At 38.3% G+C, this 26230-nt stretch overlaps 2 protein-coding genes across 6 annotated transcripts in view; both read left to right on the forward strand.

The window, feature by feature from the left end:
- The window catches only part of LOC122976244, a 1153509-nt gene that overhangs the window by 672993 nt on the left and 454286 nt on the right, over positions 1-26230 (forward strand). The window lies entirely within an intron of this gene.
- ptprnb (protein tyrosine phosphatase receptor type Nb) overlaps positions 922-26230 on the forward strand; it is a 42211-nt gene continuing 16902 nt past the window's right edge. Inside the window, exons 1-12 of one of the 5 annotated variants that reach the window (XM_044344631.1) lie at positions 922-1436; positions 11826-11876; positions 14925-15035; positions 15144-15249; positions 15360-15522; positions 16306-16744; positions 17613-17756; positions 18096-18130; positions 19652-19842; positions 20373-20459; positions 22887-22966; positions 23911-23975. In XM_044344631.1, coding sequence (XP_044200566.1) covers positions 1358-1436; positions 11826-11876; positions 14925-15035; positions 15144-15249; positions 15360-15522; positions 16306-16744; positions 17613-17756; positions 18096-18130; positions 19652-19842; positions 20373-20459; positions 22887-22966; positions 23911-23975 — 1551 coding nt within the window. In that variant the 5' untranslated portion in view covers positions 922-1357. The remainder of the gene's footprint in view (positions 1437-11825; positions 11877-14924; positions 15036-15143; positions 15250-15359; positions 15523-16305; positions 16745-17612; positions 17757-18095; positions 18131-19651; positions 19843-20372; positions 20460-22886; positions 22967-23910; positions 23976-26230) is intronic. The other 4 variants (XM_044344629.1, XM_044344630.1, XM_044344632.1 and 1 more) reach the window with 4 other exon arrangements.

The following is a 26230-nucleotide window of genomic DNA, read 5'->3' on the forward strand; positions in this document are numbered from 1 at the left end:
ACCTAAACATCACACCAGTAATGTTAATTTGAGTTAGGTTATATTTCATGTGTATGAAAAATAGTGCACACAGTGCAGTTAGTTATACTTTAACTAGTACTATACATTAGTTCATAATGTTGAAAAGGGCACATTAGTACAGATGTGATTAGTAATACACTTTTTAGTGCAATCAAACAGTATTTTTAACATACTTTGAATATTTTATTAACACATCTGAAAATGTGATTTCAGTAGATTCAATGTTCATTTCCAGTACAGTAGATACAACAAATTGTAGCCTATTTGAAAACAGTTGATTATAATTTAATGGTCTCAGTTTAGTAAAGTTTTTCCAACTGAATTATGGGTAATGATGAGCGTTTATGTAATTCAATGATGAGAAATAACTAAGTACAGTTACTCAAGCTGAACAACATTTTAGGGGGAAATATTTTGCTTTTTACTGCACTACATTTGTTTGTAGTTACTAGTTACGTTCATATTAAGATTTTACATTAAAAAACACATGATAAGCTCATAAAATACAATATTTGGTTAAATATTAAACCGGGGGCTCCGAACCTTTTTGTCTTGAGACCCCTAACAACACAGCAGTGTCTGCTTGTGTCTCCTTGTCACATTTTCCTTCTAAACTTCTCACATGGTTTAATTTCAATTACTGTTCATGACCCAAAGAGGTCAAATTATGCAGTATTTCACAGAAAAACACAAAATGTGAATATCCCCTCCCATTAATCATCTCCTGACCCCTCAGATTTAACTTGTGACCCTTTGGAGGGGCTGATCCTGCGACATGGTAACAGTAAACATGATACCAAGTAAATGCTGCTTACACACTGATACACTGGTATGAACAATCTAGTAATATTTAATATGCAATTATTAATCAAAGGGGCAGTTTTTCTGCAGAACAAGAACCACTTATAAAACTTAAAATACATTTTGCTGAAAATACTTAGATTACGTAGATTTTGAATGAAGGACTTTTACTTGTATTTTTATTCTGTTGAACTGGTACTTTTACTGAAATAAAGGATCTTTTACCACTGACTTTATTCTAGAGTAAGAGCTGAGCAGTGTTTTGTAGTCTTTGGATATTTCTTGCAGTGTGGAGCCTCCTGTGGCCGTGTTTTCCAACCAACCGTTTTCTCTGTCACTCTTCCTCTGTGTCTCTCTCACACACACTCACACTTCCTCCCCATCAGTCCTGTGCAGCAGCAGCAGCAGCAGCTTCTCCTCAGAGATGGAGAGCTGGTAGAAGCGCAGCAGCAGCGGCGGCTCTCCCCTCCACCACCTCCTCCTCCTCCTCCTCCTCCTCCTCCTCCTCGCTCCGGTGGGTGTTGTTGGATGTACCATGAGGTCTCCGCGGCTCTGGGCAGCTCTATGCCTCCTCCTCACCGCCTCCTGCCGGCTCTGCGCGGCCGCCCGACACGGTAAGCCCCCCTCCAGGATCAGATCAGATCTGATGGAGACGGATGCACTTCTCCTTTTAATGAACTCACTGCATCCAGGCGGGGAGCCGGTGCGTAAATCACGACTTCCCCCGATGACAAGTCCCTGTTGCAGTGTTCCTATAGTAACTGTAACACTTCACAGCGAGTTTTCAGCGAGCTTACAGCACTTTATGACACTGATTTTATCTTCTTTGTAACATTTCTTAAAAATACTGTAAAATATATAGTTTTTCCTCTGAGATTTTAGGTGTATTTCTCTTAAAATTGCTGCAGGATTTGTGAAAGATGCGTAAGTTGCTTGTTTGATCCCATATATTAAATCTTAAAATAACAATTAGGCTATAATGAGTTATATTTTGTTGTGACACGCCTGCAAAATGTATGATCCGAATGAAGAGCAGTCTAAAAGACTTCATCTATATTTTCCTGCTCGGCTCCGTCTATCTGCCTCTGATCTGTTTACTCTGGTGCTAACTTGCGTCACTGACGCAAATGCTCTGACCAGGGTCGGCTCGGATGTGTCTGGCTGCCTGAATGAATCATTGTGTTGTTCAGTCTGCAACGACAACAACAAAACACAACCAAACAGCAGGAGACAGAGACAGAAACCCAGAGAGACAGAGAGAGAGAGGTTTGGTTTGTTTGGGTTGAAAGATCTGATTCAAGATATTTGATATTGATTTATGATATGATTGGTTAGCGGATATGAATCAGGTAGCTGCAGCTGTGATGTTTCACCCTCTGAAACATCACATACAGTGGTGCTGTGGCCAATTTTAAAGGGCTACAATACAGATATCACATCCAAAAGTATTATTAGATAATATTATATAGATTAATTAATTCATTCATTCAATCAACCTTTATTTAGACTTGGAAATATGTTGAGATATTTACAATATAGCCAAGCAAAAACACAGATAAGACATATAGATAAAAAAAAAATCGATAAATAAAGAAAGTAAAAGTAATAAAAAACAAATTAGTAAAAATAGTAACATGTTAGAAACCTTTGGATAAGCAAAACAGTTCAAATTTACAGCAAATGAGTCAGCTAAAAACAGTTGGAAGTGAAACAAGATGAAATGAAACATTTAAAATGTCCTAACGATAAAAATGAAGTAAGTTTTAAAATGTTCTGCATGTTATTCCAGGTTGCAGGTGCACAGAGTGAAGAACTGCAATGTAATCAAATAATTCGAGCGTGTTTGATAAGGGCATTAAAAGACAACAAAGGGCCTTATAAATAAATGAAACCCAGAGTCTATCACACAACCTCAGCATACAGCTCACAATAATGAGCATTATAATTATCAGCGGTAATAAATCTCGTGTCCAAGAGCTTCAGAGTTGCAACTGAAGCTAATATGTATAAAATGTCATCATAATCCAATACTGTTGCCTCTGTATGTGTCCTTCTACAATGCAGAAAACATGTTTGATTCCTATAAAAGAAGCCTGTTTGATGAGATAAAGGCACCATGATGTGCTCAATAATGTCAATGAAGACTCACAATAGAACCATCAGAGCTGTTACGGGAAGATTATTGGTGTTATCATTATAAATAGGAAGTAAAAACGTCAACAGATTAATAACAACAAAATCATGACAACATATGCAGGCTGTTGGAATATTATATACTGTTCAATGGCAATAATTGGACATAAATTAAGTTCCTTTACATATTAAAAAAATGAGCCTACAGACATTATGAGTCTCTGTAACATTATAGTCCCTACAGACGACATTATAGAGGACATTAAAATATCATTAAGTCAGTTAAGTTTAGCATGTGATTGACTGCCAGAGACACACTGGGTCTTTATATATGAATATTATGATCATGTTCAGGGATAAAATTACTTTAAAAGCCTTTACGGTTGCTATATATACTTCCACAGATAAGTCCACATAAGAATATAATAGAAATACTATAACCATGCTGTACAGGAAATAAACAACAGTCAGTGTCTTATAGGATCAATAAAAATTGAGATGATGGAGACAATAGAGTCCCCCGCCACCCACCCCCCACCCCCCTACTGATCATTTTACATGTTTTTTCTGAAGGTGGGCTTGAAAACTGCACCTGAATTTCAGTATTTTGTGCATTCAGGAGATGAAAACAGGCCATATAAATCTTTGCCAAAGCTTCCTGCTCCATCCACACAGACACCAGCCTCCACAGATATCGATACACAGTATGAGATAAAATATTAAAAGAAACCATCAAAGGAAACCTGTGGTGCATCTGAAAACTTGGCTTCAAATCGTTAAGTATTTGGTTATAACAGTAGATGTTCTTGGCTTAATAAGAAACAATCACATTAAGGTTCAGCCATGTTTTATTTATTAAGAGTTTAAACTCAGCTAATCTGCTTCATCAGGATTCTGCGGTTTCATCAAATGGGATTGATTTTGATTCAAATATTACGAAATCCTGATTGGTGCTAGAAGGTTCATGACTTTGCATTTCATTAACTGAGCCGCACCCACTTCAAACCAGTCAGAAGAGCACAGAGAGAACAGCACAGACCAAAACATCTAATGTGAGATAATTACAAATGTTCAAATGTTCATATAGGACATCATGTCTCACGATGAAAAGCTGAACTATTCTGCTGTTAAACACATTTAAATTGCTTTAACAGTTGTAATATAAGCTCATTGTAGCCTAAGGACATGCTGTGGTGCTGTTTTAAGTAGGAAAAATGAATAAAAACATAACAATCTCACTACAAGGTCCATTTGTTTCACACAATCGTCCTCAGCAGATGGAGTTTACCCAGCGGTCATGGAATTGATTCAATCAAAGTTCAGTGTTTTAGCACTTAAACGCCTTCTTGTCCATGAAGGGTTCATTACGTGTTGAAAGTGAAACAACATTCTTGACTTTGGAAAGAGCGAGTTTACAAAATAATCTCATCTCAAGGTCCATTTCATTGCTTTTTCTCAGCTTTAAACAGATAAACCTGGTGTTTGTGGTTAAATAAAATAATGAAATAAAAAATGGAGACCTTGAGATCAAGACCAAAAAAAATACCCCCCAAAAAATATGATCAGTGGCTCCTGGATCTGTCCCCAGTATGCCTGTTCAGCATGGCCTTAATAAGGACATAATAGAACATGATAATAATAATAAAGGTTATTTATATAGGACTTATCAAAACCAAAGATTATAAAGTGTTTTACAAGGACAAAATGGAAAAGAAACAGAAAAATCCACACATGCATATAAATATAACCAAATTAAACACCATTAAGTCAGAAATTGACTTGTAAGGTCACTTTAAAAATCCAAAATCCTTAGAGGAACATTTTAAACCCCTAAAAAAAAAATGTCTCCATAAACTCATCATTTAGTTGTCCAGACGAACTATAAATCCCTTCAGGAATATTAGACTAACACTAAAGGACACCACAGTCATGACTCACGACTGACCTCTTTGCTCCGTCTGCTCTCAGTAATTACAATGGCTTCCTGTCTCCTTGATGCACTCAGAGCAGTACAGCGTTCCAGGACCGCGGACGGCAACCAGCCGGAATATTTCAACATTACGGATATCGACCAGCAGAGAATGTGAAATCCCACCAGTTACGTCCTATTTAATTCGGAAACATGTGACAGATAGAGCAAATGTTTGTGAGAAAATGCTTATGATCCATTTTTTGGGCATTTTAATGTGGAATTTCTGATGATTTTAATGGCATTCGAAGTGTATTGTTCCCTGAAGGATTGCCACCTGATCATGGTCAGGGGGCTTTCATGCCTCATTGACCCCAAGAGCTATACTGGCAGGAGCTTAGTCTCCTGGTTGGGACGCCCAAGTCGGTCAGGTCGAAGGGTAGAGGCCTGACGAAGAGCAATCCACAGGTCTAACAACCCAGAAAAAACACTGTTACAGAGAGTTACAGCATCAAGGAAATAAACACTACTGTGTGCAACAGGTTTTCAGAGCCAACAGGAGTAAAGGAAGCTGCTGACAAGAAGGTGGACAACGCCAAACGTAAGACCGGGATTGGTTTCTGGACTGTGCGAACCTTGTACGAAACAAGTCAGCTCCTTCAAGTGGCAGCAGAGACGAGAACCTGCACATTCTTGGACTCAGAGAGAGTAGATGGACGAGATCAAGGAGTTCTTTACTCCGGAAGACATGACAACCAACACCATGAAGGGAGGGAGCCATCGTCCTAAAAAAAAGGAAGAGAGAAATGCCAACAGCAGACTCATAAAGGTCAGATTATGGGGGAAACAACATCACCATCATTCAGTGTTGTTCTGCAACAAATAACAGAAATAACAAAGGATGGATCCGATGACCAGTTGCAAGCAGAAGTAGAAGGTACTCCATGACATGATATAAAGATAAGAATGAGGGATTTGAATGCAAGAGTAGGAAATGATGACAAAAACTACGATAGAGCCTTGAAGAGGGAGGGCTGTTAGGACTCCGGACCACCTACAACCTGGTGTTCCCCCAAAGGAAGAAAAAGGAATTAGATAGACCATCTAACGATCACTTTTGGACGTCAGTGAGGAAAGGAGCAGCAGCACTGGAGTTAAAACTGAGAAAAACCAGGCAAAAAACAACAAGATGGCAAGACAAGAGACAAGAGTCAAGAGACAGGCCCAGGTGACGATGACATCAAGTGGGAACAGGTCAAAAATACTCCAAAAGTAGCAAAGCCTGCCTAGAAATAAAACAAAAGTGACTCATAAATGACCTAAAACAATTAATAGATCATCCAAGGAGGATAATCCATTGGACAACCGTGACCTGGATGACTGAGAATCTTCACAGACAGATTTATCAACTATCAAAATAGTTGTTGTAGCTCTAGTTGACAACCTTTACCTCTAGTTGAGGTAAAGGTTGGGTCTCTCTGGTGGCCTCAACAGCAACATCCATAGCTCGACCCATGTGACACCCCTCCCTCCTCCCATCCCTCCACCTTCACGCTGCCTGCCAACAAAAGGCAAAAAGCCTGAAAAAAATTTAAAAAACAAAAAGGTTAACTGAGTTGAGGAGGGTCTTAACCTCGCTGCCTCCGCTGCCACTCAGCAACACCACGCGGTTCCTCTTTTTTTTTTTTTTTTTTCTTTACTCTGCTACATCCTGGCTGACTCATTCCACCTTAAATATCCTCTGTCAGCCCCGCAGACCGGAGGACAAGCTCACACTCACACGGCAGCAGCCACAAACGCCAGCAGCACCATTATGAAAACGACACTGAATTCAATCTGGCGGGCAGTTAATGGACGATAAAAGCGAAAGCACAGAGACACTGATAATGATGATGACGGGGGGCTGGATCGTCCTGGAGGCTTTTGAGTTGGGCGATGAGTCAGCCTCGTTCTCTTAATCAAACGTGTTCCAGATACAGCACATATTAGGGATATTTTTTTTAAAAAAATACTGGATATCAGCAGTCATGTAGGAACTGCAAATAAGAGGGAATGTTCCCACACTTTATTTATTTGCTTATTTGTAGCCTAATCTCTTCTCCGGCGTTCTCTAACACTGAATTATCATTTAAATCTTCCTGCTAATCTTCAACACACTCCCTTATTTTGTTTTGTGTTAATATACTGTTGCAATAAGGCTTCGTACTGTCAGTGCCTCCCATGATAATATCCTTTATTAATAAAGCACTTTTCAAAAAACACGCTTCCAAAGTGCCTCACAGAAAGTCCACAGTGCAGTTACAAATTAGAATAAGTTCAAATAAGTACAAATCTTAAAATAGATTAAATTAATCAAAGTATAAAACTAATTAAAAGTCAGTTTATAAAATCTTTAAAAGAGTTTATGATGTTTTTTAATCTTCCACCTCTATGGTGATGAAGGTTTGGTTGTGTTTAGGTAACTAAAGCTACTTGGGTAAAGAGCTGGGCAATATATTGATGTTATATTGATATCGTGATACGAGACTAGATATCGTCTTTTTGATATCGTAATATCGTGATATGGGTGATTAAAGTGTTTTTAAAGGCTGCGTTACAGTAAAGTGATGTAATTTTCTGAATTAACTAGACTGTTCTAGCTGTTCTATTATTTGCCTTTAACCACTTCGTCATCCCTACAATATTATCACAATATCGAGGTATTCGGTTAAAAATATTGTGATATTTGATTTTGTCTGTATCGCCCAGCCCTACTTGGGTGAGGCTATATGGAAATATTCTGGTAATGGTTAAAAGAAACTAATGAAATGTGAGTCCCAGTTTCCAGTTTTTAAAGTCAGACGCTTTTGGTTTTGTGGCACTTTAACAACATCACATTAATTCCTCCTTTTGATAAATGATTAGAAAAAAAAAGCTAAAATTCTCTGATTCCAGCTTCTTAAATGTGAATATTTTGGTTTCTTTAGTCTCTATGACAGTAAACTGAATATCTTTGAGTTGTAGACAAAACAAGACATTAGACGACATCATCTTGACATCTTTCACCATTTTCTTGAGAAAATAATCGACAGTTGCAGCCCTAGTATATTTATTACAAACCTTTTCTTGCCTTGAACATAATATTAACAATTTAACATCAGTTTAAATGTAGTAGCCAGTTAAGGAAGCTCAGATAAGCGGGAATCTGTTGCATTTTATTGAATTGCAAGTTTTTCGTTGCTTTGTTTTGAATCAGCCTATCAGCTTTGAGAGAAAGTTCATGCAGGACGAGATAAAAACATGAATAACTTTCTCCAGGTCAGCACAGGATAAGAAAACGGAGACGGCGTGATGTAAAACTTTAGGTAATTCACATATAGCTGTTCATGGTTGCCAGAGTTCGTTGTTTTCTGGTCAGATTACACTGAAAATGCTTATTTGTATGTGTGTGATGGATGAAACAAACCTTCCTGATGTCTCCCTTTGCTATGATGTAAGGACCCTAAACATATTTAAGCTCTTATAGTGTCGGCTGCACTCCTGCACAGACACAACCTCCTCAAATAACAAAATGGAGCTGCTACTGGAAGAGATGTGAGGGTACCGAGCCAGACGGTGACCGTCCACAACGCCTACTCTCTCTAATTAGTTTTAGCTGCAGAGTGAAGAAGTTTGTGAGTTAAACAGAAAAAAAGAAGAAACTGGAGGAGTTTCCCCCCTGAGAAATATAAAGACCTGCTGCTGGCTGGAACCTCCTCTGGTTTGAGTCATTTTAAGGGTTTTTTTTTTTTTGCTGGTGAAATCGAATCAAACAGGAGAGCTGATTGTCTCTGTTTCCATGACACCCTGGAGCATCACTGCATCACTAAATCAACTCTACCGCAAATATCTTCTTCTTATAATCTAGTTTTTGTCTGTAATTGAGTATTTAAAGTCTCATTTTCTTAAAGAATCCTTTAAGTGACTGTAGTATGTTTTGTAGAATTACTGCAAATTTGAAAATTTGTAAAATTACTACGAAATTGTTGTGTCGCCTATTTAGTAGTATTAAGCAACACAAAAATCAGAAAATACGCAAAATGAACTCACAGTTGGAAGAGTAAACAATGCAAATTATGCATCAAAAACAACAACAAACTCATATGCTCCTTTAATATTTGGATACTGTGAGTTAAAATGATCTAATGGTTGATTGAATGACAACACAGCCCACGTTTTCATCTTGCATATCTTATAAAATTTGTACAAATACAGTGAGATGAGACTCAAATGAGACTGGGAGTGACCATTATTTACAGTGTATCCATCAGTCTGCTCATTACAAATGCAATTACACAAAATTTTCCTCTAATTAGTTGTGTATTAGAAGAGCGTTTTATGACAGTGACGGAGGAGATTAACAAGACTGAGGTCTTCTGGAAACAGTTGAGGATGAGGAGGCAGGAGAACAGGGATGAAGAGATAAGATGGAGGGAGGGAGGGATGTGTGTGGGCGGAGGAGAGAGAGCAGAGCAGAGATTAGTCATCATGTGGAGTTTGGACTGAGGGGGTGACGGACGGATGGATGGAGAATCTCTCCGTTCTATGTTTAGCTGCGTCTCAGCTTTCTGGTTTAATGGAGATTCTCCCTCCGATAGCTGCTGCAACCGGCGGTTTGTTTACATCGTCGTGTGTGTGTGTCGATACTCAGTCTGACCTTTTATAGATCACAGCTAAACGAAAGAGTGGCAGAGTCGCACCGAGTGGCTGCAGTTGAGAAGAAAATCCCATCTCCGATAATTGAGATTCACAGGAAATGATTTCCTTTTTCCTCTTCTATCCTTTAAAAAACAAGTGTAAAGATTTCAGATGATGTCAGACTCCTCAAAAGTGGCGCCGTGACATCACTGAGTGAGGATGGGCTCGTTTGATTCGATTAAAAGCAAAAATCTCCTTCTTAACAAGCAGTTTTTGTCTGTGATTAAGTCTTTCTTTTTCCCGTTTCAAGATACAGACGCTCAGTTCTTGAAACAAGCTGGTTTGTACTGGAAACTTGCTCAAATATTCTTATTGTACCACCAGATTCTTTCACTTGTGTTAAGATGAAAAGGTTTTTGGGACTCAGTTACAGACAGAAATGACTTGATAAGTCTAGATTATGTTTATTGCTGCAGATTGTACGTTTTCTGTACAATTAGACACAACATTTTTAAGCAGAAGTACATGATAAAATAAGCAAGTGCTGTTACACTGCAAAAACCCTAACCCTAACCCTAACCCTTCCTGTATGTGAAACCATTAATCTGCTGCTGTAACAGCCTCCACTCTGCAGTTTTCAGGCAGATTTTGTAACCTGTCTGTTGTTGGATGAAGTTCTGGCTCACAGTCAAATGTTCCAGTTCATCCTAAAGGTGTTGGATGAGGTTGAGGTCAAAGCTCTGTGCGGGCAAGTCACCAGACTGGGAAAACCATTTTTTCTTTATGGAGCTGACTTGTCGATACAGAACAGAGCCTTTCCTGAACTATTGACACTGAGATGGAAGAACACTATCGTCTAAAATATCATTATATGTTATAGCATCATTGGAGCTATAAGGAGCCGAAACCAGGAAAAAACTACCATCCAATCCGCCAAAATGCTGTGCACACTCATGATGATCTTCGGCTTTCAGCTCAGCTTCCACTAAATACTTCTAGCGTTGATGATGTTGCTTCCAGAGGCAGTTTGTAGTGAATGACAAACTATTTTTAAGTGCCATTAGTGCTTCTGTACTCAGCTGTTCCATTCTGCGAGCACTTCACTTCTCAATAACAGCACTTACAGATGACAAACCGACTAATAAGAAAGATGACATGTCATGACAGAGTCACGCTGAGCTCTTCAGCGACTCATTGCGCCGTAAATGTTTGCCATTAGCGACCGCTTGATTTTTCCCACTGGTGGATTTTTTATTTGCTTTATAAAAACAGAACAAAACCAGACAAAGATGATGAGTAGGAAGTTATTGCAGTGAATCTAGTGATAGAAATGTTCTCTCTGCTCCCCTTTGCTGCTCACTTTACGGTCACAGAACCACTTTTGAGAGCTGACGTCAGTCCGGCAGCGTCACTGTGGGAGTGGAAACAGTAATTAAAATGGAGAAGAAAGTCTGTTCAAACAGCTCGGACGAAGGAAGTGAAATAATTGGAGAAGAGAGCGTGGTGTGATTGTGTAGGACAAGGTGTATTTTCTTATGTTATCTACAGGATACATGAATAATACATAGACAGGATTATATAAATCCTTAATGAAAACCCAACGCAAACAGGACGGAGAGAACAGCTTCACATCTGCTGCTGTTTACTGCCTCGCAACAGATTAGGAGCCGGGAAAAGGTCAACTGTAACACACACACACACACACACACACACACACACACACATATATTCCCATTCAGAGACACTTAGCAACACAAAATTGTCGTCCAACATAGCTGCCAGCTCTGGCCGGGGTTTCCCCCCCGAGTCATTTCTGTCTATGATTGAGTCCTATAATAAACTTGGTCTGTGTGGCATTTTTATGACGTATGTTACAGAGTTTTACAGCATTAAAAAGCAAAGTTTCATCAGGTGCAAATGAGACATTTTCTCCTAAATTCCATGTTTGTTTCTGCTCTTCTTCTGACAAAGTAGAATTTTATAAAAAATACTTAAAAAGTAACAAAAAAAAGTAAAAACCTTGAATCAATGAGCCTTCAAGTTACAGTGACTTTTATACTGTGTGTGCACGCATTAACTTCACCAGGATTAATAGAAAAAAATGCAAAAAAATTGTGAAATTTAGGCTCAAGGATGTGCAAAAGCTGGTTGTTTTTTACAAAAACAATCAATTTTATGGGCTGATTAGCTGAAAATCTGGATGAGCTGCAAGTCTGTTGCAGCTCATCCAGGTTTTAAGGAACGCTGCAGGACTCACAGTGTGGATTCATTTCTCTGTTTTTGTTGTTTGTTTTTATTTCTGCAGGTTGTCTGTTTGAGAAGAAGCTCTGTGCCAGAGACCAGCTGTGCAACGATGGTGAGTATTTAACTTTTACGTTACGTTTTATGGCGCCGCATTAAAAAAAGATGATACCTGTTTTTACGGCCATGTAAACAAAACATGAGCTCAATATGGCCGCCGTAGAAATGACACTGCGTTAACGAGTTCACATGTTGAACAGCGTGTTAATTATTTCTACATATGCACACGTTTTAAATAAATCCTCACAGCTGTTTCACTGCTAACTGGATAAGTAAAGTAACATTTACTCTCAACATGTTTATATTTAAAAAGGAAAAAAAAAAACTTGTAATTTCCTGGAATCCTGGAAATTTCCGCTCGTTGCCTGGCAACTGGTCCCATCACATCACAATTGCAAATATGACAGACAAGGTCAAACATAAAAAAAGAAAAAGCAAAGCAAAAATTAATGAGTTCATTCAGTTAAAGCTACAGAAAGAGCAAACATTATTTAGTTTATAGCTATAAATATGTTTTAAAAAGGAAAAATTTATAAAGAAGTTAAAAAAAATTGGTTTTATTTAATGTTACAGTTACAGAGACTCTTTGCTCAGATTCTGCCGCCACGCAAATTACATTTGTGGGGCTCAAAGCATCAAAAAATGGCATTTAAAACAGTTCCTCTAATTGCAAACATAAATGGACAGTTAACTGTTAACAACATGCAGAAAGTAAAAGATACACAGAAATATTTTTCACACACTCAAGACACCAAGTTGCAGCTAAAACTTGCAACGTATCCTCCTCTCAGAGGCCGACGTGCACACCTTTTTCCTCAGGAGGAGGCTCATATTTACTGTACCCTGAATGCGACGTGACGTGAATAGTAAATCGACCAATAGTGAGTAATCCCAGCAGGCTCCGGTTGCAGCGACACGCTTCAGGAAGCTGTGACGTGCCTCCTGTCCATCAAACAGTCAGGAGCTGGTCAGCCAGCTTTAACAGGGCCGTCCAATAATCCCTCAGTGGGTTTCCTGCTTTCCTCCCGCCTGTTCAAACATGATGAGGATGTCATTACACGAGTGTGTGCGAGCGTGCACCTGTGTGTGTGTGTGTGTGTGTGTGTGTGTGTATGTTTGTGTGTGTCAGCCTGCAGAGGCGGCTGCATTATTGATGGCGGCGTGTTTCTGCGTCCACCCTGAGGATGTTTTGTTCCCTGTTTTTCCAGAGACGGGAACATTTATGGAACATGTGCAGCATTCATAGTGAGGAACAGGTTGTACAATAATTATCAGTTTAATAGCCTGAAATATCTGTAATCTGGGTGAAACATCTGGAATATTTGAGCAAAATAAAAATAATTTCAGACCGCACTGAAAAAACAATGGATTTTGTAGCCTGAAACATCGATTATCTGGGTTAAACATCTGGATTTTTTGCGGGAAATCTATCTAATATTTTTTAATCCCTTAAAAACATTCAAAAAGTGATTCATTTTATGTCCTTAAACATCTTTAATCTCTGTTGAAACTCTGCACTGTGAATAAAGTGTGTGTGAAAAAACCCAACATGTTTTGTATCCTTAAACATCTGTAATCTGTATTATTTGAGTAAAATCAATTTAATTCCAGACTGCACTAAAAGAACGACCCATTTTGTGTCTTTAAACATCTGTAATCTGTTCAACCTCTGGAATATTTGAGTAAAATAAACTTAATTTCAGACTTCATTAACAAAACTACCAGTTGTGTGTCCTTAAACATCTGTAATCTGTATTATTTGAGCAAAATAAACTTAATTCCACCCTTTTTGTGTCCTTAAACATCTGTAATCTGTATTGAACCTCTGGAATATTTAAATAGAATAAACTCAAAGTCAGATTGCATTTAAAAAATAACACATTTTGTGTCTTTAAACATCTGTAATCTGTTCAACCTCTGGAATATTTGAGTAAAATAAACTTAATTCCAGACTCCATTAACAAAACTACCAGTTTTATGTCCTTAAACATCTGTAAACTATTTAATCACCATAAATTTAAATTCAGCAAGTAAAACATTTTAGTGTGTGTGTGTGTGTGTGTGTGTGTGTGTGACGGTGACGTGTGTGAGTAATTGTGCTGTAATGTGAGTGTGTGTGTGTGTGTGTGTGTGTGTGTGTGTGTGTGAAAAATGATTTTGTTTATCAATGAGATTCGTCACAGAGCAAAGAGAGCGAGAGATAAACGGAGCGAGAGGGCAGATCGACAGAGTGACAGAAACAAGGAGGAGAGAAGAAGAGCGAGAGCGCAACGTAAACAAGGTCTCCCTCCGTCAGCCGCTGTCAGCCAATCGCTGCTCGCGCTGGCGTTTCTATGACAACAGTGACATCACCTGCCTGACGACTGTGTGTCTCCCTCGTTTTGTGTGTGTGTGTGAGTGTGTTTGATGAGAGAGATGGAGGCAGACAGAGGTGATGACTCACCACAGCCCACGCACACACACACGCACACACACACACACACACAAGTGAAACAGTGTGTGTGTGTGTGTGTGTGTGTGTGTGTGTGTGTGTGTTGCTGCTGTTTTGTGCATATGTGCAGATACTCCGGAGTGTTTGTTCAGTACGTATGTGTGTTTTCTTTTGCATTTTTCGAGCAAAAATACCAAAAACTTTATGGTTTCAGCTTCTCAAATGTGATAATTTGCTGCTTTTCTTTGTTGTGTTTGACTTTAAATTGAATCTTTGGGTTTTCGTCTGTCAGTTGGAAAACCGCGAAACATTTGGAGACAAAACTAAACTGTTATTCAAGACTAATTGTTACAGAATCATATAAAATCTTCATACTGTTTTGGCAGTTAACATATAAGAAATGAATGCACTCCACAGGATTTATCAATAATGTATTTACTTCATATTATTTTATTTATTTCCTGAGAGCTGCTTATTTTAGTCATTTCCTGTATGCAGTTCTGTAAGGTGTCAATCAACAGCACACTCATTTATTCTGCATATTGAATCTTTCAGTCTGTATATTGAGTCTCTGCACAGTTCCAGGTTTATATCTTTATTCTTCTGGACAATCTTTGCATGATTTATAGTTTTACTCTGCTGACCTTTAACTCTGATTGTCTTCCTGTGCAGACGGTTTGTTCGGACAGTGTCTGGCTCCTCACCAGGAGCCCGTCCTCTACCGGGTGTCTGTACCTGTCCTGCACAAACTGCAGGAAGTCCTCAAAGATCTGATGGTGCAAGGTGAGACTCGGAGTCACATTTCAAGCTGCTAAACAGGAGAATTAAGCTTTAACTTCTGCTCAAAAGGCAGCAAAAGACTGATGTTTCTATCGTCTGATGGCCGTGCAGGTCTGACCTGGAGGGATGACGTCACCCAGGCGATCATCGCTCGAGAGTTGAGCCGCATTCCCACCATCAGTTCCTCCTCAAAACTTCACGAGACGTCGCCCAAACAGTAAGAAAACAACACGCAGCAGCAGGAAGCATCATCAGGATCACCTGACACAGCAAATACTGATAAATCAAACAAAAAAAACTCAACATGTAATGGTTTTTATTAACCAGGTCCTCCAGGCTGTCGGGCGCCGGTCAGCGGAGGGTTCAGGGACCCGAGGATGCCACCGACCCCGAGGAGATGCAGCAGTACGTGGACTACATGATCCTCGATCCCTCCCGATCCTCCGTCCACATGCAGACGCCCCTGCTGGACCCGTACAAGTACCGCCAGGTGGGACAAAATGGCACTATGGTGCATCTTTGTGTGTTCCAGATGGCTGTAATTGTGTTAAAACACCTGAAATTCTGGGTATTAAAGTGGTTCGTTAAGGGTGATAAATACTACTGATGCTTGGAATAAATGTAAAACTTGTCTGCATGTATCAATTAAAAATAAGGAAGTAGAGTTGTAGGAAATATATGTAAAATCTAAATGCATCTGAGACTCAAAAATAACCAGTTTCGATGGACTTTCTTTGCACAATAATGAATATAAGACATAAGATATATGCCATCCAAAACATTAATAACTTTAATTTCACTTAATAAGTAAATATTAATAAAGGATGTAGGAGATTTATAATGATTTTCCAGTTGAAAATTGGTCTTTAATTCAATTACAACCTTTATGCTTTATGCTGTACATCTAGAAAACGTAAAGCTCCACAATACGAATCAGCTTTTTAGCCTCTTTTAGCTGCTAGTTTTGGTTTTACAGCAGCTGTTTTTTTTAATAAAACAAGCTCACTGTAAACTATCTGTCCAGCAGCTGACAGCAGACAGACAAAGTTTCAGACTAGCGGGTGAAGAAAGTGAAACATTTAGCAGCTAAAGGTAAAGATATCGTTCTCAGCAGCTGGTGGAGACCAAACCAGAGCTAAAAGGAGAGTTACAAGTGGACACAAACATGACTTTACTGGGACGATGATGTTGTTCTGTGTCTGCTGGATGTTGAAATAAGAAACTGTTTGTTCACCAGAGAAACTTCAGTAGGTGTTTTTCTCTGTGGTTGCAGCAGCAGTTCGGCTATCAGGAGAAGGCAGAACGTTCCCTCAACTCCCTGGACGATAATCCAGCCTTCCCCTTCCTCGCCTCCTCTGCTCGCTCCGGAGGAAACTCCATAGACCGAGACCGGCAGCTGCTCCAGGACCTTGTCTCCTTTTACCTCACCTCTCCCTCCTCCTCCTCCTCTTCTTCTTCCTCTTCCTCCTCTTCCTCCCCTGTGCAGACCCTCTCCCGCCACAGGGGGGCGATACCAGCAGCAGCTGCAGCTTTCCCTTCCTCGTCCTCCTCTCCGTCCTCGTCCTCCTCCTTCTTCCCGGAGTTGGACTTCCCGCTGGACTACGGCGAGGACTACGGCGAGGACTACGTTTCCCAGGTCGCACAGCTCAGCAAGCAGCAGCAGGCGGAGAAGAAGGCGCAGGCGGCGTACGACGCCCTGGCAGGGCTGGACGGTGAGAGAGGAGAGAAAATAAAGATGTAAAGACAGAAGAAGAAGAATATCATCCTGATATGTGTTTAAAAAATAATCCTCCCCGCTGACATGTGACGCCAAGAAAGTAGCATCAATTATTAATATGTAAGTGAGGAAATGGTCATAGTATAAAATAATTAGAAGCTAAGAAAGGAAGGACGGAAATAAATAAAATAGGACAGAAAGAAACAAAGATTCATACATTATATATCTAAAGACATTTGAGAAACAAGATTTTTACTAAACAAGAGGCTTTTTATTGCATGTCGAACACAAAACCCGACAAGTAATAACAGCTGTCAGTATAAAGGAGTCAAAGAATGGAAATGACGGAGATACAGAAAGATAAACAAACAGAAACGAGGAAAGAAAGAAGTTTATTTTAACTCCAGCTGTCGATAGATGTGGTGAAATAAACAGAAAAAAAGAAGCGGATGAAGGAAAGAAAAACAATATCGCTTCGATTTCATGATGATTTTATGATGTCGGATATAAAATCCCAACGAGCAAAGTGACTCCAGCTGTCAGATAAATGTAAAAACACAAGAGTGAAGGGAGGACGGATCAAAGTTTTTTTGTGCTTTTTTTCTCAGAGATGATGATGTTCATTAAACAACAGAAGGTTGGTTTTCATGTGAAGCATCCTAATAACAGAAGAAAACATAATAACAAACATCACATGCACCAATAAATAATGCAACACCTGATAGTTCATGACTGAGCAGCATCAATGTTGCATGAATGTTAAAATAACCAGTAAAATAAACGTCTCACAGAATGAAAACTACACGAGTAAAATAACCATTTAAAGACTATAATCGGTGTCCATGTTGTGTTTTTCTTTGCAGAGCGCTCTCTGAAGCGTCTGGCTCTGCTGCTCGATCACTACGGCCTCAACGTGAAGGATTTGTTCCCCGAGCAGAGAGACGACCTGCCGGCTACTCTGAAGCAGCTGCAGCTGGAGAGCTCCTACGCAAACAAACAAGGCAAAGGTAGTAGTCGCTTCAAGGCCTCTTCATTTCACCCGCTGACGTCATCCGCTCATCAGTCGCTCTTCACCGCTGACGACGACGACGAAGCTTCAGAGAGCGTTTAACCGACTCTAGTGTTCTCCTCTGCTCACAAACATGTCATCTAATGCATGAAGTGATAAAGAATAACAGTTTTAATCCAGTAAAAGTGCTAAAAATAAGCTGGAAAAGTGGCTGCTAATACAAAATGTGTTAACAGAGACACATTTACGGTGTTAATTTACTGCTTATTAATAATTAAAATTGTTTTTTTTAACCTGCATTATTGATGATTTTATCATGTTTGTATCCACCGTGCAGATAAATATGGAAACAATGCTGCTGTTGGAAAGAAGGTGAGCATGTTTCTTTCTTTATTAAATGTGCTACATGGACAAAAGTATGTGGACACCTTTAAACATAACAGGCTTTAAATCTGCAGCCTCCGCTCTTCTGATGTCGGCTGCAGGGATTCGCTCTCATTCTGCCACAAAAAAAAACATTAATGAGGTCCGACACTGATGTTGAGTGATGAGGTTTGGCTCCCAGTCAGTGTTCCAGTTCATCCCAGAAGGTGTTGGATGGAGTCAAACTGGGAAAATCATTTCTTTGTGTGACTGGATTTGTGCTCGAGGGCTCAGTCATGATGAAACCAGAGAGGGACAAACACACAAAGACGGAAGAAGTGTCTCAACTCTGTAAATACACAAAAGTATGCAGACGGGGTGTCCGTATATTTTTGGCCATATGGTGTATTATTATTTGCTTAAGAAAGTCACAGCAGAGAGAAGTAAAATGTATTTCTATCATGATGGAAGTTGCTGTTACATAAATAAAACAGCAGGTGGCGTTATGCTGTAAGTTTAGATTAAAGGCAGAATTCACCCTAAAACACTTCTGGAGCCTTTTTAAGTACATTTTGTATTTTTATTGTCGTTGTTGTGTAATCGCTTCCTTGTGGTAAAACTATGATGACAAAGACAGAAATCTGTGTCAAACAGTGATTGTTAATAAGTTACTTTACGCACAATATAAACTGCCTGCTTAAATATATATTTAACAGTAATGGATTTTGCACATTTTGTATTTTAAACTAATATAAATATTTATAATTTGTAGGTACAGTGGATGTTTCAGTGTTACAGGTTTATTGTGAAATATATATTTATATAATATATATTTAATCAGTACATAAACAGCTACTATATGTATATAAACACTCGACCTGTAGTTCTACCTGTATACAGACATTATTTATTGTTTCTATATGTATATTAGGGATGTTGCGATATATATCAGTATTGACGATAACTGTGATATTTAAAAAATGAAAATATTGTTATCATGTTAATAATCCACAACTCTTAAATCATTTCTGTTTCTTTCTGTTCTCACTTTATATCTTCATATCACACACACATCAGTTTTTTTTCTACTCATTAAGTGTAATTAAAGATTTTCTCGTCACTGTTCTACACTTGTATTTTGAGTGTAATTAATTTTCAAGAGACAAAATACACAATAAACTAATTTAAAGTTGAATTTGACTGATAGCATTAAAAAAAAAATCTATATATATATCGCATTAATATTGTTATCGTGATTCTTTTGGATAATCGTGTAGTGAAAATCAGTCCTAATGTTTATATGTTTATATGTTTATATGTTTATATGTTTGGCTTCGTTATATGTGAGCTAATGAGAGCCAATAGAAACCTGCGTCTGATTTCTGGTGTGCGTAAAAACTTACTTGCTAAAATAAAAGCTGATTGTGTTTAATAATAATTCTGGGAAATGTAGGAAATCACTAACTGAAGCAACATGACATCGTCATTTATTAACTCTAATGTTTCTTATTTCATGTCTTCATTTATCAGGTTACAGAGAGTTCGATGGCGTACAAGATGGCCGCCCTCAAGGCTCCACCCTCCACCATAAAGACCGCCGAACCGGTCCGGGCCCAGAAGGAGACGACTCCTCCAGCGGCGGCCGATCAGGACAAACTGGGGAAGAAGGAACCGGTGGCGTCCAAGACGGAGGAGTACGGCTACATCGTCACCAACCAGAGGTACGAAACACGCTCGTCTCCTCCCGACAGTCACGATGAATTCATGAATGAATGAATGAATGAATGTTTCTATTGTTCTCATGCTGTGAGAGGTTTCAGAGGAAATTAAAGAGATCAGGAGGCTCAGAGGAGTAAATATTCAAATACTTTATTAAAGTAAAGTTCTCAGAAACGCTTTTAAAGTCGTCTGAAGTGACAAAAGTGAACAAGTGAGGAGAGTCTCATGCTTCCAAGATCAGCTGGAAAGAAAACAAATCACAAAGGAAGAACTGAAGAATGAAAGAAAATTAGAAAAGAAGGTAAAGAAAGGAAAGAAAGGAGGAAAATATGACAGTAAAATATGGAAAACAGGGAAGAGGAAAAGTAAGTAAAGTGAAGGAAAAGGAGAGAAATAAGTAAAGAAGGGAGGGAGGGACGCCTCTGATAAGCACCTGAGTGTGTGTGTGTGTGTGTGTTCATGTGTTTATGTGTGTTTGTGTGTGTGTGTGTGTGTGTGTGTGTGTGAACGTGTGTGTGTTTTGTCGCCGCAGCCCCCTCAGTCTGAACGACGGGGTGCGTCTGCTGCAGCTGCTGTCAGAGAGGATCGGCCTCTCCACCAGCTCCTCCATCAACATCAGGTAGGAACGAAGGAGACGCCGGCCCGCTCACGAACCCTCAGAGTAAATAAATAAATAAATAAATAAATAACCCCCCCTCCCCCCTCCTTCAACCTGCTCGCCTGACGCTGCTGCTGGAAACAAATTTGCAGGATCACTGAGTTTTATTTCGTGGGATTAAAAACCTAAAACCCGGGTCGGAGCAGCTACCTGAACGCCAAATGAGACGTGAAATGTGTCGGAGCTGACGAGCGTGTGATGTGATGTGTGTGTGTGTGTGTGTGTGTGTGTGTGTGTGTGTGTGTGTGTTGACTCTCTGCATGTGGAAGTGATTCACCGCATCGTTTCTCCTTTCCCTGCTTATCCACTAAACTCTTGACCTTTGACCTGAAACTGAGAAACTTTAAAGGACGAGTTCACAATTTTTCACGTGTGTCTTAAAACAACAGTGAAAGATCGTAATGCACTTACAGTGGAAGTGATGGAGGACAAAATGTGTTTAAAAGTTTATCTGAAGCTAAATCAAGTCGATATCTTTCAACGTTACAGTCTTTTTAGTGCCAAAGTTCCTCTTTTTGTTACTATACTTCCACCGCAGCTCAACAGGGAAACACTGTCCGAGGAAACACAAAGAGGTGAATTTGATGAAGGAGAGCGTAGAGTCCTGGGCGTCATCCTGGACTCTACGCTCTCCTTCCAGTCACACATCAAATCTGCCACCAAATCCGCCTTTATCCACCTCAAGAACATCTCCTGACTCCGGTCGTCGCTCTCAAACACCGTTGCCGAGACCTTGATCCATGCCTTCATCTCAAATGTTCTGCAATGGAGTCCTGTTGGGGGTTCCCAGTAAAACCCTGGACAGGCTCCAATATGTCCAGAACTCAGCTGCTCAGGGTTCTCACCCACACCGAACCCCCACTCTCATTCACCTACACTGGCTCCTACAAATCCCTCCACTCCCTGGCCCCTCCAGTACCTTTCAGACCTCCTCAACCAACACACACCTTCCCGAAGCCTGCGGTCCTCGGACTCGGGGCTGCACTCCGTCCCCCCCGCACCAGCCGACGCAATTTTGGAGACAGTCTTCTCAGTTGCTTATTATTTAAGCTCAGCTTAGTTTCTTTTTCTCCTTTTTTGTAAAGCGTCCTTGGGTGTTTTGAAAGGCGCTATATAAATCTAATTTATTATTATTATTATTATTATTATTATTATTATTATTATTATTATTATAAAGACTGTAAATGTGTCAGATATCCACTTGATATGACTTACTCAGACTGCTGAAGCTGAATATAAGCTCAACTTTTAAATGCATTTTTAGCACAGACTGAGGATCTTTTAACAGCCAGTATGAACAGGAGGACTGATCACAGCGAGGAAAAACCTCTTTCACTGTTTTCACTGAACTCGTCCTTTAACTGCAAAAATCTCCTCATCAAGTCATTTTTATCTGATGCCACGAAATGATGTCCTCATAGAGTCCATATAAAATAATAATAGAAATAAAAATTAATTTAAATTCAAAAATACTTAATTTGAGGCAAGTTGGTTTGCAAATTTAAAAACACACAAAAAAAATCTAAAAATACAGAATATTTTAGTGTGAAGATTAAAAGAAAAGAATAAAATCACAGCATCAACGGAGGACGATGTGTAACAAATTGCATGTGTAAAAAATGTTAAAAAAAACAGTAAAAACAGTGAAAAGATGTCCAAAAGAACAATAGAAAATAAAGTAAAAACTATTTTTAAAAAATCTTAATAACACTAATTAAAAGCAGTGGTGGAAGAAATATTCAGATACTTTACTTAAGTGAGAGTAGAAATACAGCAAATACTCCATATATATATATATATATATATATATATATATATATATGTATATATATATATATATATAAATACTCCATTAAAAGTAAAAGTCCTGCATTTAAGTGAAAGTATAGAAGTTTTTTTCCATATTTTCTAATATATATATATATATATATATATATATATATATATATATACACAATACACATAAATACAAATACATATATATGAAAAATTAATATATAACATTTAGATTAAAAAGAGAAAAAATATTAAAAATATATATAATAATAATTATTATTCTAGAGAGTCTTGCACCATGACTGAATTCTGTGACTTTTTGAGAAAAACTTTTCTATGATTTTAGTGTTTAATAAATGATTTATTAAATTGACTGAAACACATTAAACAAGTTGATTTATTCTCACAGTTTATGCAAATTGTTTAACAAACCTGTTTAAGGAAAATTAATCTCAGTTACAGAGAAAAATGCTTTAACAGAAGGAGATTTTTGCTGATGTTGTTGGATGTTGGTTCCACTTCATTGTCTATATTTAATATTTCAGTTATTGTGTTTTCTCTCTCTGTATAACTCATGTTTGGATCTTGGCTCTTGTGTTTTCTCCTCTGCAGTGTGGTCGGACCTGCGATCACCTTCCGGATCCGACCGAACTCCAAGAACCTGACGGCGGGAGACGTGGCGGAGAAAGCCGGTACATGAAGTCCTGTCGTTGTTTGGTCCATAAAATGTCAGAAAACAGAAAACAACTCAAATATATTCAGTTTACTGTCATAGAGACTAAAGAAACCAGAAAATATTCACATTTAAGAAGCTGGAACCAGAGAATTTGGACATTTTTTTCTCAAAAAATGGCTGAAAACGATTGTTGGTAACTAATCAACTAATCGACTAATCGTTGCAGCTCTACTGTCCATATTCTAGGAAAAAGTATTATCTACTGCAGAACTAGATGTTAGAATATAAACTCTTTGTGATTTTAACACAGTTAAACAACAATTAATTTGATCTCATTCCACAAACTAAAGCTCCCATCAAGTTCATTAATCACTGGATTACAGCTGCATTTAACGACTATTTTCTCGATTAATCGTTTTATCTGTAAAATATTCGAAATTAGTGAAAAATCTAACTCAATAGTGACGTCTTGTTTTGTCCGACTAACAGTCCAAAACCCAAAGATATTCAGTTTACTGTCACGTTTGACAAAGAAAAGCATCAAATCATCACATCTGAGAAGCTGCAACCAACTCATGTTTTGGCGTTTTTTGTTCAGTTATTAAAATTGAACATTTAATCTTTAAAAAGTACAAAATGTCCCTGTCAAGTTCCCAGAGACCGAGCTGACGTCTTTAAATGTTTTCAACAGTCGAAAACCCAAAGATATCCGCTTTACAATGACAGAAAACTGAGAAAAGCAGCAAATCTTCACATGTGAGCAGCTTCCTTCATGCTTTCTCGTGAAGTGTTCACATTAATTTGTCTACCCCTTCTTTGATAACAGACGTAGACAAAGCCAGCTGAGTGAAAATCCAGGAAAAGTTGACGTATTCAGCGACTACATCTGAGATGTTTGGTTGAATTAAATGTCATAAATCCTGATTATTTTCTTATTGTTGCATTTCTGCACGCGCTCAGTTGCAGAGAAGAACTTCCTGGAGTCTGAGACGGGGCTGAAGGTGCTGCAGAGCGGCGTCGGAGAGGTGAGTGTGTGCGTGAGAAGATGTCAGAGAAGAAGAAAGGTAGCAGAGAGGGTCAACATGAGGAGCAGAGAGGGATAAAGACAGAATTATGAGCGCAGGGATGGAAGGAAATTTGTATAGTGTTTCTTTATAGCGTTTACTACTATAGGAATGATGTTACTACTAAAGCTACTACTGCTGCCACATTACTTGTTCAGATAATCAATTAACCATTTAATCTATAAACAGTACAACCAAGATGATGTCTTCATGTCTTCAACAGTTCAAAACCCAAATATATTCAGTTTATAATCATATAAAACACAGAAAAGCAGCAAATCTTTACATCTGAGAAGCTGGAACTTGAGAATATTTGATAATTTGTAGATTCATTTTCTGTTTATTGATGTATTGATTAATTGGGTGAATCATTACAGCTCTAATAATATGATAAGTAAAGTGACAATCAACAGTTTATTACTATAAAACAACTCTCATGTGTCCTCTTGAGACGCTACAGTCCAGAACCAAACTGTACATAATTACAGGTTAATTTTCATTTTAATAATCATTGATTACATTAGAATTCTATATATTTTTTAGCTATTTGGTTCATATACAGATGACAGTGAGTCAGGTTAGTTTAACAATTATAAAATCAAAGTTTGTGTTACACAGGTATCAACTTTTAATCAGCTACATCATTAAAAAATGACTAAATTAATTTTTTTTTAAAAAAGAGGAAAAAGATCATAAAGTGTCCAAAGTGAGAATTGTCTCAGGTGTGTCAGGTGAATGTAAAGTTAATTTCATTGCAATCTGCACGTTTGTTTTGATCTTCGTTGAGAACAAGTAGAGTTTTTTGCACGATGGTGGCGCCAGAAGAGAAGTTGTTCAATGTGGCAACACTTGAACAACTTCCATCTATTCATGCACGACGGAGTGCATGAATAGATGGACTCTCTAGTAATGTTTAAATTATTAAATGCAGCAAAAATACAGTAACTAAGTCCATTTAGTCAAGTTCTGTACTTAAGTACAGTTTTGAGGTACTTGTACTTTACTTGAGTATTTCCATGTGATGCTACTTTATACTTTCACTCCACTACATTTCAGAGGGAAATATTGTACTTTCTACTCCACTACATTTATTTGACAGCTTTAGTTACTTTTCAGATGAAGATTTGACACAATGAATAATATAACAAGCTTTTAAAATACAACAAATTTTGGCTTTTGACGTCTTACAAAAAGCAGTGTGTAGTCGGGGTCACATTTCACATGTCTATGAGTTGTTAACAGCTCCACCAAATAGTGATTTTTCCCTCTAAACTTCTCACATGCTTTCATTTCAATAAATGTTCAAATGATCCAATATTTCAGCAAAAATCAAAGATTAGAGAAAAAGTCCAAAAACTGAAAACAGATTTGTGTATCAGAACTTTGTTTTTTCTTCTTTCCTCTCCCATTAATCATCTCACCACCCCTCAGATTTATCTGCTGACCCTTTGGAGGGGCCCCACCCCTAGGTTGGGAACCACTGGACTAAACTAGCTAACTGTATATAAAGTAGTGTAAACTAGCTCCACCTCCAGCAGCTACAACAGTAACATGCTGCTCTAACACTGATGCTTCACTATTAATAATCTAATGATGTCATATATAATAATATATCAGTCAGAGGGACCAAACCACTACTTTTACTGCAATACTTTAACTACATCAAGCTCATAATACTTATGTACTTTTACTGCAATACTTTAACTACATCAAGCTCATAATACTTATGTACTTTTACTGCAATACTCTAACTACATCAAGCTCATAATACTTATGTACTTTTACTGTAGTAGGACACTGCAAAACTATCCTTCATTTAAACGTGTACAGAGAAATATACGTTAATTACATTTTAAATTACGCTCTTATTTTGTACCATCATTGTGAAAGTCTCTCTCGGAAGTGCAGTTTGTTGACTTGACATCCAGCTTGACACTCTGCTGTTTGCACTGACCGGCTCCATGTGAGAGCAGCAGGACATCAGGAGTTGCTCTGCATCGTGCGTTTGGTGAGTGAAAACATCAAATTAACTAATTTATACTTAAGTATTTTTATTCACAAAGAGTTTATATGTGGAGCCGTTTAACCAGAAGTTATAAAAGTCATATTTATGAATGTAATTTACACACTTAACCTTTTTATCCAACTGAAAAAATACTTTACTCTTATAAAGACTCAATACTACTCAATAATCAGTTTGTAGATGCTTAAAATAT

Source organism: Thunnus albacares, chromosome 24 (genome assembly GCF_914725855.1).
Source record: "Thunnus albacares chromosome 24, fThuAlb1.1, whole genome shotgun sequence".
Lineage (NCBI taxonomy): Eukaryota > Metazoa > Chordata > Actinopteri > Scombriformes > Scombridae > Thunnus > Thunnus albacares.